Genomic DNA, 12,821 nt, shown 5'->3' on the forward strand with positions numbered 1-12,821 from the left:
GTAATGGACCTGCAAATTTCTAGTGTCAACTAAAGCAAATTACAAAGGAGAGAGAGAGAGAGAGAGAGAGAGAGAGAGTGCTTAATAAAACCTTCTGGCCTTCAGCACCCCTGCAAAAGCCGTATCAGCTGACTTCACAAATTTGGCAACATGATTTGAAGGATTCACACTTTTGCAACATCACAAAACGAATGTGAAGAATCGAATCAAAACAAAGCTCCATTGATGGCTTGAAATTAGTTCAAAGTTCAAATAGTTCCTTGTAGCATACCTGCTCTGCCCCACTAAGCACAATAATCAGCACAAAAAGCTAAAGAAGCTTTGAGAAGCTTGAGAATCTCCACAGAATATATAAAAAATGATTTCACCAAAATGACCCATAAAATATATAAAGTGCCACCATAATTATGACAGTACAAAACTTGCTCAAATGAAACTTTTGATGAAGTGCTGCTAACATCGAGAATTAGCAAATAAGGAACTGGTAGAAAAGTTACGAAAAGATCCAACGTATGTACAAGACAGATCCATAATCTAGTAGTTGCAAGTATCTGGTAGTATTTGGTCTTCAATCAACCTAGCATCCATATCACACTCACAAATTGGCTGAGAACCATAAACAGAACAGCAACTTGCTATTATATCCAGCTGTAATTACCAGACCTAAATTTGCCTTCCAGTTCCTCATATCCAATAAGCAGTCCAGGATCTAGCTTATTGCAGATGTAAATTAATCAGTCAAAATCTTTTTCTCTTCACTCGTGACATATCATCAAAATTATCGTCATACAACACCTGCCCTCCGTGCCCGTAATTTCCTTCCTGTTCTTCAATGCTTCTTGGTCTTCTAGGTGCATTTCCTGGACGGTTCTTGATCCGTCTGTCAAATTCCCTTCCCCTCAAATTAGTTCGTTCATGAAAGTTCGGATCATCTTCAGGGAAGAACCTAAAGGACCTAGGGCCATCCTCTGTATCGAGAGGAAAATTTTCACCATCAGCACCATTAAAATGAGGCCTAAATGCACGGACAGGAGCTCGTCTCTCACCAAACCTTCTCTCTTCACCATTCCCATCGTCACCAAGCTCATGAAACCGGCCAGGATGCATGGGTCCCTCATAAAACTCGTCATTCTCTGTCATTTCTCTAGGATCAGCAACACCGAATCTCCTACTGTTTCTGAGAAAAACCCGGCCAGTTGGGCTCCTATTAGAGATTATAGATCTTGGATGACCATGATCCCGACCAGGATCCATTTCCCTTAAATCATTAGGTCGAGACAAATACGATGGGGAACCATGCCTCCTAGGCACCCTCTCTGCAGGAAATCCTGGGTTATCAGGTGATCTTATCCTCTCCATCCTGTAAATTGGTGATCTTCGGTGGGGCATTTCTGGATGGCCACCAAACCCATCTGGAGATCTTCTCCTAGAAGATGACCATGGACCAGGAGAACGAGATCTAATTGGAGATTTTGAATGCATTTGAGGAAGACCCCTTCTCTGAACAGAAGAAAAGTTCCTAGACCCTTGTACAAAGCGACCATCTAATCCCTCGTAGGGAGGTTGCGGACGTGCATATGCATGTTGTTCACCATCATCATGAAATCCCCTCATAATCTTCTCAGCGTGCCTTAGTCCAACAACTTCAGAATTGTCTTCACCAATGCTTCTTGGAACCCTTCGAACCATTGGAAGCCCACGTGATGCAGGTCCATCTCTCCCTCCAGGGGAACGCCTCCTTGAGGATAGATGACGGAAAATTGATGTCTCATCTTCCAATAGCTTTCTCCCTCCCCGAACAGAACCAACAAATGCACCATCTGGTCCAATATTATAATTCATGAATTCAGCTTCTGACCCAGCAACAGCAGATGCATATTTATGCCTGGGAATGCAATCTCGTTCAGAATCTCTATCACTACGCATAGAGTCAATCCTACTAGCAAGCCTCCCTCTACCATGGACATAATTCCATCTAGAGTATCTCGATGACTGATCTTGATACCTTTCTCTTGAGAACTTGCGGGAATCCTCATTAGTTTCATCCCTGAATAAATTGTAAATGAATAAATCAGATAACACAAAACATAAGCCACATCAAAAAAGAAAAACAGAATGACAATTAATGATGATAAATAATCACCTCCCTCGAGGATGTAGTTTGTCTCCCTCTAAAGGTATATCAGGTAATCTTTCTCTTCCAGGAAGAGATGAGAATGGCTTGTCCGATATGTATCTCATCTTACCTGCAGAAGACATGTTAGAAGCTATAGACAGGTTTATAATCCTACTCTGGTTAGCTCCACCATTGGCATCCTTAGTTGCATCATCAGCATTTACAGATGTTTCCACCTTGGGTAATGCTGAATCATTTTTTTCCACATCATTTGTCTTGACATTCTCATCTGTTCCTTGAGCAACAGCAACCAAAGTTCCTTGGCCTCCACTACTAGCTTGATCTAATGATTGTTCAGTTCCAAGGCCCTTCATCACATCCTTATTTGCTGATAAGTCGAGTGATTTTCTTCTGATGGGCTTCACTACCTTCCTTTTATCAGCTCCACTGACCGAGATCTCAACTGCTGATGGTTCATTCCCAGAAACCTCTTTATTAACAACATCAATGGGTTTCCCATCAAGAATTATGACAGTACATCCTTCAACACTATCTTTACTGATCTCGACAGGTTCCTCTCCATTAGTTTTCTTTCCTTCAACATAGGATGAAGTAGGATGAACATCAGCATGTAGCTCCGCAGAATCCACCTTTTTACCATCAGAATCACTATGACTAAAGTCTTTTCTTTCCTCACATATAGCACTCTCTACAACACCATGCAGTTGTGGTTCCCTAACCTCACCATCTTCATAGTCATCCTGTACTCGACTGTCTTCTTCTATATCCATGGGCACAGAATTGCCATCAGACTCATATTCAGTGCCGTACAAGTCTTCTTCTAACATATCACCTGACAAATTAATCTTTTCCTCATCACTTACAGCACCCTCACCATTTCGGTATGGATCAGAGGGAAGTTCATTCATGACTTTGAGTTTGCACTGGTCAAAGTCATTTACTTTTTTCTTCTCAGCAACAGCAACATCCACTGCACCAGAATCATTAATTTCGTCACCACTGTGACTTACAGGCAGAGAACCCATTTCTAGAGCAAGCTGCCCAACACTTTCACATGATTCCTTAGGAGCCTTGTTGTTGAAAAGGGCTTCTCCATCACCTTCGCTACGTCCTAAATTGTCTGACACATTGCCATTCTCAGAGAAACCTATCGAACAAGTAGGTTTTGTTATGTTACTGTGACCTTGCAGCACCTGTTCATGCATTGAAGAAGTAGGTTGTCCTCCAGTATCCTGAACTTGCAGTGCATGTTTATTTGTTGAACAAGTAGGTTGTCCTGTTATGTCCTGACCTTGTAGAATATGTTCATTTGTTGAACAAGTGGATTGTCCTCCGGTATCCTCACCATGTAGCACCTGCTTATCAGATTGGTGTGACGTCCCATCTACTGTCTTTGGAGTTTCTGAATTACCCTCATGAAATGGTTCAGATTTCATAGATTTAGCATCAACTGGTTTCACAGTGCTAAAATTTAATGCCTTGAGGGGATCTTGAGCAAGCTTCTCAACTAATTCACACTTCACTGACACTGGTCTAAAACCTAATGGTACTGTTGGATTGGCTTTAGTACCGCTAGAATCCTGTTTGAGGCTATTATCATCAAATGGTTCAGATTTTATGGTTCTAGAGTTAACCGTGTTGCCTGCTGATAACAATCCTCTAGGGAAGCTAATATTAGGAATAGCAGTCTGGGAGTCTTTGTTAGCGCATGAACTAGAAGGTTTCTGACTGCTAAAAGAAAGAAAAGATGGAATAAGGCGCAAATGAAGAGAATCCTCAGAATTATGCTGTTGGCCAGATTGTGAAGATATTTTAGAACAACTAGATCTGCACTCACTCTCAATAATTTGCTTTTCAGTAGAAACACCGGTTCCAACTATTCCTGTTAATTTTGATGGCTCTAAATCACGTAAGACACCAACCATGTGTGACCCTGATCCCTCAGCAGTTACTTGACCTACAGCTATATCACTCACAGAATCTTCCCAAGTATCCATTGTAGTATTCAAATCCCAATTTGATCTGTCAGCACAGATATTAGCACTGTCAGTATTCGACTGCACATCATCCATTTTATACTGGGTACTCCTTTCACTGTTGCTTAAAGACAAATTCAACGAAACAGGTTCTACATTTCCATGATTACAACTATTCTCATCATGACTTTGACCCTCCAAAGCATAGCGATGGTAATCCTTCAATCCTAATGAAAATTCAGGATTCCCAGAAACTGTAGATTTCTCTTTGCACTTTCCTTCTGCTATTTGATGGTTAAATATCTCTTTATTAACATAAAACGCAGGGGCTGTATTTGGCACTAAATTCAATTCAGTTTCTGCTGATTTTACCAGGATATTAGTGGATTTTTCTGCTGCAACAAGCTTCTCCGCGTCGTCAAGCTTGGCCAAAGAATCTGGATGCATTGTATGGTGTGGTTCTTCAATTTTAACTCTTGAGTGGTTTATAGTATTGTTCAGCATAATGCTTTCAGGAACCATCTTATTATCCTCGGGCAAAAAATTCTTGTTTTCATCAGATAAGCAAGAACTTCCTGCAACACAAGCACTTGAAGGAGCTGACTCCTGAGACAAGTTACCATGTTCCTTCTGTAGAGAATCATTTCCCACAGCAGGTAAAGTTTGAACATCACGTGCAGGTGAAGGAGGAAGAATGAACCTCCTTTTCTTCACAGGAACACCACCAAGGGGTTTAACCCCAGTCTGCCAATAGAAAACTAATAAATTAATATTCAAGGAAGCAATCATAGTGAATAAACAGATCTAGAGAGTACAAATATCCAAAAACAAAATGAGCTTCAAAAGCCATCACCAGAAAGAACTCAATTTTCAAACCCACAAACCACAATTACATCAACAAACTAAAAAAATATCATTTAAGAACATTAAGAAAAACAGCAAAAGAAATTGTAATGCACACCCAAAAACACACAGGAAAATGAAACATTTACAGGAAGCACCCAAAAAAATTAAAGCAAGCATTGAAATAAACTTTATTGCAGAACAAAAAAAAAATACAATCATTTTACCAAAAAGTTAGCAGATTTACTGCAAGCTAAAGTGAACTCAGTTTTTGCTGATTTTACCATAATGTTAGCCGATTTTTCTGCTGCCACAAGCATCTCGTCATCATCAAACTTAGCCAAAGAATCGGACAGAGCCGCGCTTGGTTCTTCAATTCTATATCTTGAGAGGTTAATATTATTTGTCAGAAAATTATTCTCGGCAGGTTTCTTATTTTCCTCAGGAACAAGATTCTTGTTCGAATCAGATAAGACAGAAGAACTTGCTGCAACACTAGTATTTACAAATTCAGAATCCCGAGATGGGCCAATACGTTCTTTCTCTAGAGAATCATTTTCTACAGGAAGTGAAGATTGTTCTTCAGGGGTAGGTGAAGGAGGCCAAATGAATCTCCTTTTCTTCATAGGAACACCTGCAATATTAAGACTAGACTGCCCACCAAGGGATTTAACAGCAGTCTGACAATGGAAGATTAATTAATCAATATGCAAATTGCACAAAGCAAACAATATGAATATTTTATAATCTTAGTAACTCAGAGAGAAAATAAACACCTCCTCGTTTCCTGATACAGGCATGCCTCCAGATTCTGCCACTGTATTACCCTTCTTGATGCCTTACCAGACAAATGAATCAATATAAGTTCCTCCAAAATATCTCTTAAGTAGCTTCTCAATCACACCTCGACAATATTAATTCAAAACCAGGTTTACAACTGTGCTCAGCTAGGCAATGAAGATCAGACAATTTCTGACAGTCTTTCAGTAAACGATCAACCTGCAGGCAAACCATAAACGTAAAGCAAATAGATCTATGCTCTTCTCAGTTCATTCAAGATGAAAACTGAAAGTCAAACAGGCATAAGAAAAGCATACAAAGAAAGGGAGAGTTTCGATTTACTATCAGATAAAGCAAACCCATTTTATAGTATCCAGTAACAATTTCTCAATCTAATTCTAAACGATCAAGCGATGGCCCAGGAGAGACAAAGAACAAGTCCAAATAGGTATAGAACACCAAAGATTATCAGGGTAAAAACAAAACTGGCAGTGAATTAAAACGAAACAAATCATCTAAGACATAACTAAAAAAGAAAATCTATCGGAGATCCAATCAAGCAAAATAAGCTCCATCAGTTTCCAAAACCCTACAAAGCAGAATTTAAATCCACAACCAAAAAAAACCAATAATCTAAAAAAAAACAAAAGATTTTAATTATTATAACCAAGATAGCAGAAAACAAAAGCTCCTTTTTCAGAGAAGAAACTCTGATCATCTGATTATATTCGATTACAAACAACCACAAAAACCCATCAAAAAATTAAAAAAAAAAAAGAAGAAGAAGAAAACATTTCAAGAAGCAGCTAAAACACGTTGACCAAAATGGGAAATCAGAATCGGAACACAATCAACCCAAATCGGAATACAGAAAGAAATTACCTGATCAGGGAAAAACCTACTTTTAAAGAGAGAGAGAGAGAGAGAGAGAGAAGAGAGTATCTGCAAATTCAAGGAAAAAACAGAGAGAGAGAGAGAGAGAGAGACAAGATATGGTAATCAGAAGAGGAGGTTCCTTATATTGGCAGTGGGCTTAGGGTTGGAGGCAGAGAAAGCATCTCCCCTCCTTCCCTCAAATAATTGAGATTTTTAATATTTTTTATTTTTAATTTTAGTTTTTGCCGTCCCATTATTATATTTGACTTTTTTTTTTTTGGTCATGTCGTGAATTTCTCGGCTTCCTCTCACGCTTTCTATCAGAGCAAGTGGGAATTATTCTGTCATTTTAGACGTAGCTGCACCCATTAATTATTATTTATTTATTTTTATTTAATATTATGAGCTTTTATTTTAAGAGCTCACCATAGAAAATTTAAACTCTTATAAAAATAATTTTAATAATTATTAAATTAAATATTTAAATATAAATATTTTATATTAAATATTTATATATAAATATTTTATATACTTTGCATAAATCTTGACATATAAATATTTTATATTAAATATTTACATATAAATATTTAATATACTTTATATAAATATTTACATATAAATATTTTTTTATTGGAGCTACAATAAGTGAGAATTATTTTGTCATTTTAGACATAGCTCTAGCTAATAATTATTTTTTATTTATTTTTATTTAAAATCATGAGCTTTTACTTTAAGATCCCATTATGAAAATTTTGAATTTTTATAAAAATAAGTTTAATAATTATTAAATTAAATATTTATATATAAATTTATATATTTATTATATATACTTTACATAAATCTCAATCTCATGCTTTCTATTAGAGTCAAAGCAAATGGAAATTATTTTGTCATTTTAGACGTGGCTCTAGCCGTTAATTATTATTTACTTGTTTTTATTTAAGGTCATGAATTTTTATTTTAAGAGTCGGTTATAGAAATTTCGAATTCTTATAAAATTAAGTTTAATGATTATTAAATTAAATATATACATGTAAATTCATGCTTTTATTATATACATTTTACATAAATCTCACCTCACGCTTTCCATTGGAGCCGCAGCAAGTAGGAATTATTTTGTCATTTTAGACTTAACTCCTAGCTATTAATTATTATTTACTTGTTTTTATTTAATGTCATAAGCTTTTATTATAGAAGTTCAAACTCTTATAAAAATAAATTTAATTACCGTTAAATTAAATATTTATATATAAATTTATGCATTTATTATATACATTTTACATGAATTTTGCTATCAGGCTTTCTATTGGTGCCGCAACAAGTGGGGATCATTATGTCATTTTAGATGAACTCCTAGCCATTAATTAGTATGTACTTGTTTTTATTTAAGATCATGAGCTTTTATTTTAGTAGCGGTTATGGAGAGTTCGAATTTTTTATAGAAATGAGTTTAACGATTATTAAATTAAATATTTACATGTAAATTTATACATTTATTATATACATTTTATATAAGTCTCAAAATAAAAAATTAATCTAATGGTTATTAAATTCATTTATGAGTTCAAACCTATATTAAAAGACTCTTTATTTTAATTATATCTCCATCTAGACTTGTGACGCCCCTTACTCGTCTACTGTATAGCTGAGCAAGAAGTGTCACATTCGATGTCGGAGTACTCTATCTTGTTTTATCATATCTATTGTAAACTTTTGATGTCATTTAAAACATGTATTCTATGTGTATAATTTTTTTTAAATTTTTTTATAGCTTATTTCTGTGGAGACTCGAACAGAGTCTCTCCTGTTTTATTAGCATCTGGCGGGTTCCACTATCACTTGTTAATATATTCATAGTCATCTCACATATTTCCATATCATATTCTCTTTTATCATATCATTCACAACTATTTATGAGATCTCAAAATGAAGTATCATCTATTGCATTCATATGGAAATTCATAGATAATAAATTATAAGTTTTCATTTCAATCTCAAGTTTAATTTCAAGTCCAAAATGAAATATATCATAAATTAGTAATTACATCATGACTAAACATAATGAACCAAAATACTAGTCTATACATGGGCCCTACCAAAATACAACTGTAGAGGTGACTAGTAAATACTGACAGATCTGATCGGTCTCTGTGTGAACACTACTACTGCTGCTACTGTGGCTGCTGGGACTGATCTCCAGTACCTACGCGATGGAAAGCCAACGCGCTAAGCATAACGCTTAGTGGTGCATAAATATAATGACAATAATTTAACAATTGAAATAATATATGCAAATCATAATTTCTGGATCTTTTACTTTTTTATTGCTCTTTGGAAGCAATTAACATTATCGGGATCTTTTATGATTACTTATTATATTTTAAGTCTTAATTAATTTTTATCAGTGCCCAAGAAACCTATAACAAATTATAAAAGCTGGATGCACGGGTGTATACTGGTTAGACAGCTGTATGTCTATCAAGTATACGTCTGTTGGGCACGAGACCCGCTATCAAGCTTGTAAAGCCAGAAATAAAGTAGGCACAATGGCCAGTGAGTAGGTATATAGCATGTAGAACAATCATACCGGACATATTTTGCCAGTTTATGATTTTCTCGGTAGGCAGTACTGCTATCTGTAGTCCCTAATTGGTATATCAATTTATCCAAATTAAATAAATAAATCTAGGTATACTATAGGTAATTAAACATTTTTAATTATTTTAGCACTATTCACTGTTACTGTTTTTTAGTACTGTTTATTGTACCATTAATTTCATATTAATAGGACATTAGTCCCAATTTACATATTCATATCATTTTTAATATTTAATTATTCTTATGAGTATTTTAATTATCATATATAGCATTTTTCTCATGAACCTTTCTTTAGGTTCATATTGATGTGTTATCTTCATTTAGGAATTTGACTAGGTTAAGATCTCTATTTAGTCACACTTCCTTCATAACAATTGTTCCTTTATGTTTAAACTTGAATTTCAGTTTTTGAATCACTGAATTTCGGGTTATAGAACTCAAGTTATGGTCAAAATACCATAATTGGTCCCTTTGCCTCTAAGCTGTCCAGAATTTATAATTCCTAGTCAATAAAATTTGACCAGTCATTTGATTATTTTATGGTCATTTTTAGACTTAGGTTCTATAACACCCTAAAATTTTAAATTTTATGAGCATTTTTGGTATTTTAATTTTATTTAAATTTTAGGAAATTTTTTTGAGATTTTTCGGATTTTAAAAATCGGGTTCGATTTTCCGAAAATATAAACTTTGATGATTTTTAAAAATTAATTTATAGATCACGTGGCAAAACTAAATATATATTTGGAGTCTACGTATTTTTCTGAGTTTTCTGAAATTTTTTCGGAATTTTTGGACCTCGTTTTCGGTCCCGAGGCAGAGTAAAAATTCAAAATTTTGTATTTCGAATCGAACCGGCCGAATCGAACCGGACCGGATCGGACCGGTCGAATCGGACCGGCTCCCTCCCCTTTTTCTTCCTCCCGCGCGCGTCCCCTCCTCCTTCTCTCTTCCTCCCGTTTTCTCTCTCCTCGCCGGCCACGACCACCGCCTGCCTCCCCACCTCACGATCGCGACCCCGGCCTTCCGGCCACGGCCGCTCGCGAACTCTCCTCCCTCGCGCGCGCAGCTTTTCATCTTCCCTGCCGAAATCCGGCCGATTCGGCCACCAATCGAACCAGGTCTTGTGTCTAAACTCATCTACTCGACGAGAGCTTTCCATAGACACCAAGAACACCGAAATCCATCGAGTGGTTTGTCCAATTTTTGCCCGGGAAGTTTTTAGCCCATTTTGACTTTTGGGCTAGATTTCTCACAAACCGTGAACCCCACGAGAAAACCGAGAGTACCAGAGCGCTCCACTCATCGAGAGCTTCGCGGCGACATAAATTTCGAATTTTTTCGACACCGTTTTTCGATGGGTCCCACGGAACTTCGCAGTATTTTTTCGAGCATTTAATGAGCTTAGAAAATTCTGAAAAATTTATGTACTAACCCCCGTGTTGTGGGCTTCGTGTAGGTATCCTCAATTCGCGAAAATTCGGCGCTTGTCCGGCCGGTGAATTTTCGCCGCATGCACCGTTCTGGAAAAGTCTCCGAATTGGATCGAGGTTTTGGCTACCCCCCATTGTCAGACGTTCCGAGCGCGTCCCCGAAGTCGGAATCGGCAAAGGTAAACCCGAACCTTGCTTTTTCGTAATTTTCTAGTGCTTAAATAGGATTAAAAATCCATAAAATATTTGTGGTAGCTCATAAAATTATGATTCTTTTTGCAATAGCCTAGTAATATTGCTAAGGACCGCGGGGCAATGTTTTAGAATTTTTAGAGCTTGTTTGGGCAGTTTTTGCAAAAATGATCAATTATAAGGACTAAATTGAAATTTTACATATTGTGATGAATGATTGCTTTGATGAGCCCAGGAGGGGCTGTGTGATGTGATTGAATGGTGGATATATGAGTTGCGAATATAGAAGTGTGTTTTAAGTCCTTTTGCAGGTTGGGTAGGTCCTAGGTATAGGGGAAACTCTACCGGATTTTCGGCACGACTTAGGACGTACTTGGTCTTTTCTTGATTTGTATGGAGTCATTTGTATTAAATAATTGTAATGTAATTGTCAGGTGAGCCGGGACAGCCTTCTTCCTCCGCCCAGCCGCCACAGTGACCGTTGTCCAGTCTGTGAGTAAATATTAATTTTAATTGTAATTTCACTATTATTATATGTTCAAGTATGCCCATGCATCACTTATATGCATATATCTATGTAGATAAACTTTAGGCACAATTTATGTTGCATTCATAACTGTGAAAGTGCCATGTATGTTGCTGTGGTAATTTGGAGCAGTGTGCGTGCGTTGGCGTGCGTGTGATGTGGTGTGGACTATGGATAGGACGGGTAGTCACGGCTTGAGTTCTTCGCTGGGACCCGATCCTTCGGGGGGTAGTCACGGCTTGAGTTCTTCGCTGGGAGCCCCGATTTGGTTTATTAAGCGAAAGTCCGGCTTGAGTTCTTCGCTGGCACCAGGTTGGATTTAAGAGAGCTGTATAAGGGATCAGCTCCCATATATTATGATTGATACTACAGGGTGTGTGAGTGCTCCAAATTACCTTTTTAATGTTATGATGTGAAAATGTTGTTGATGTTGCATTTCACTCTACAGGGTGCATTAGTTTTAGATAGTTATAGAGATTATGATTAAAATTGATATTTTACTCTCTGAGTCGAACGCTCACTCATGTTCAATATTTTTCAGGCCACAGGAGGATATTTTTTTGAGGTTAACCTGCTTTTCTCCCTCGCAGGTCGTTTATCAATATTTGTGTAAATCTATGAATTTCTAGAATTTCTGCATGTGTTAGAAACCTTCATTTAAATTGGGCTTGTAATATTATATTCATGTTGGACTGTAAACTTATTATTATATGCATGTTTGATGGATTGGATGAGGAGCCGAGCTCCCATTTATTATTATGATGATATGAGTATGTGGAGGGTGAGCTGAGCTCCCCAATGGATTGTATATTGTGTTTACAGGTCGGGTGAGTCAAAAACTCCCCGTTGAAAGGTCCACTTTATGGCCGGACTCTGTCCTGTTGGTTTCTTGAAATTGGCCCCAAATGGGCCTTAGAATTGGGTTAATGAATAGTTAGGCTTACTAAGGGTCTCGGGGGCTTTAGGCTGGCCCAGGTCCTAGTGCCGGTCCGACCCATAGGTTGGGTCGTGACAGGTTCCTTCACAAGATATGTTCCTCTATGTCTTAGGGACTCCCAAGTACAATTTCATAATTTTTCAAGCTTAGTATAGTAAGTTATAGTCAATGTATTAACCTGAACTCTCAATCCTATAAAGGCAATAACCAAACTTCAGAGCAGTATGTTTGACCCTCTTTTTAGGGTATTTACACTTAGAATTTAGCAAAGGTGTCTAAATCAATATTGTAGCCCTAAGAATCATGTTTCCAGATCATATTAGCACATCTCAAATGGAATTTTCTAGTGGGAGATATGGCTAAATGAACACACGGGTATCAAATAGCATTATGGGTTCAACTTAACATTTTCCAAATTTCAATTCCTAACTTTGACTAATATTTTCCCTAGGATGCAATGGTTTCTAGAGCTTGGTCAAAACATAAAAATTATTGTGCTATGTCTTATAAAACTTTTGACACT

At 36.8% G+C, this 12,821-nt stretch overlaps 1 protein-coding gene across 2 annotated transcripts; it reads right to left on the bottom strand.

The window, feature by feature from the left end:
- Positions 1-362: 362 nt before the first annotated feature.
- Positions 363-6,718, bottom strand: LOC110669871 (uncharacterized). 2 transcript variants are annotated; one of them, XM_058133494.1, is made up of 5 exons: positions 6,619-6,718; positions 5,733-5,955; positions 5,241-5,636; positions 2,144-4,857; positions 363-2,047 (listed from the first exon to the last, which is right to left on the bottom strand). In XM_058133494.1, exons 2-5 carry the CDS (start codon positions 5,754-5,756, stop codon positions 739-741), a joined length of 4,443 nt encoding a protein of 1,480 aa, XP_057989477.1. In that variant the 5' UTR covers positions 5,757-5,955; positions 6,619-6,718; the 3' UTR covers positions 363-738. The 2 variants fall into 2 exon arrangements, with proteins under 2 accessions (XP_057989477.1, XP_057989478.1); XM_058133495.1 differs by lacking the exon at positions 6,619-6,718 and having other exon boundaries at positions 5,733-6,527.
- Between the last annotated feature and the right edge of the window lie 6,103 nt (positions 6,719-12,821).

This window comes from Hevea brasiliensis, chromosome 14, assembly GCF_030052815.1.
Source record: "Hevea brasiliensis isolate MT/VB/25A 57/8 chromosome 14, ASM3005281v1, whole genome shotgun sequence".
Classification (NCBI taxonomy): domain Eukaryota; kingdom Viridiplantae; phylum Streptophyta; class Magnoliopsida; order Malpighiales; family Euphorbiaceae; genus Hevea; species Hevea brasiliensis.

Excerpts from the sequence above, each read along its gene's own strand:
- LOC110669871 (XM_058133494.1), bottom strand. The coding sequence starts at position 5,756 with ATGCCTGTATCAGGAAACGAGGAG. Across the intron at positions 4,858-5,240 it reads AAAAATCGGCTAACATTATG|ACTGGGGTTAAACCCCTTGG; the intron begins GTAAAATCAGCA and ends TTCTATTGGCAG. Across the intron at positions 2,048-2,143 it reads AAACTACATCCTCGAGGGAG|GGATGAAACTAATGAGGATT; the intron begins GTGATTATTTAT and ends CAATTTATTCAG.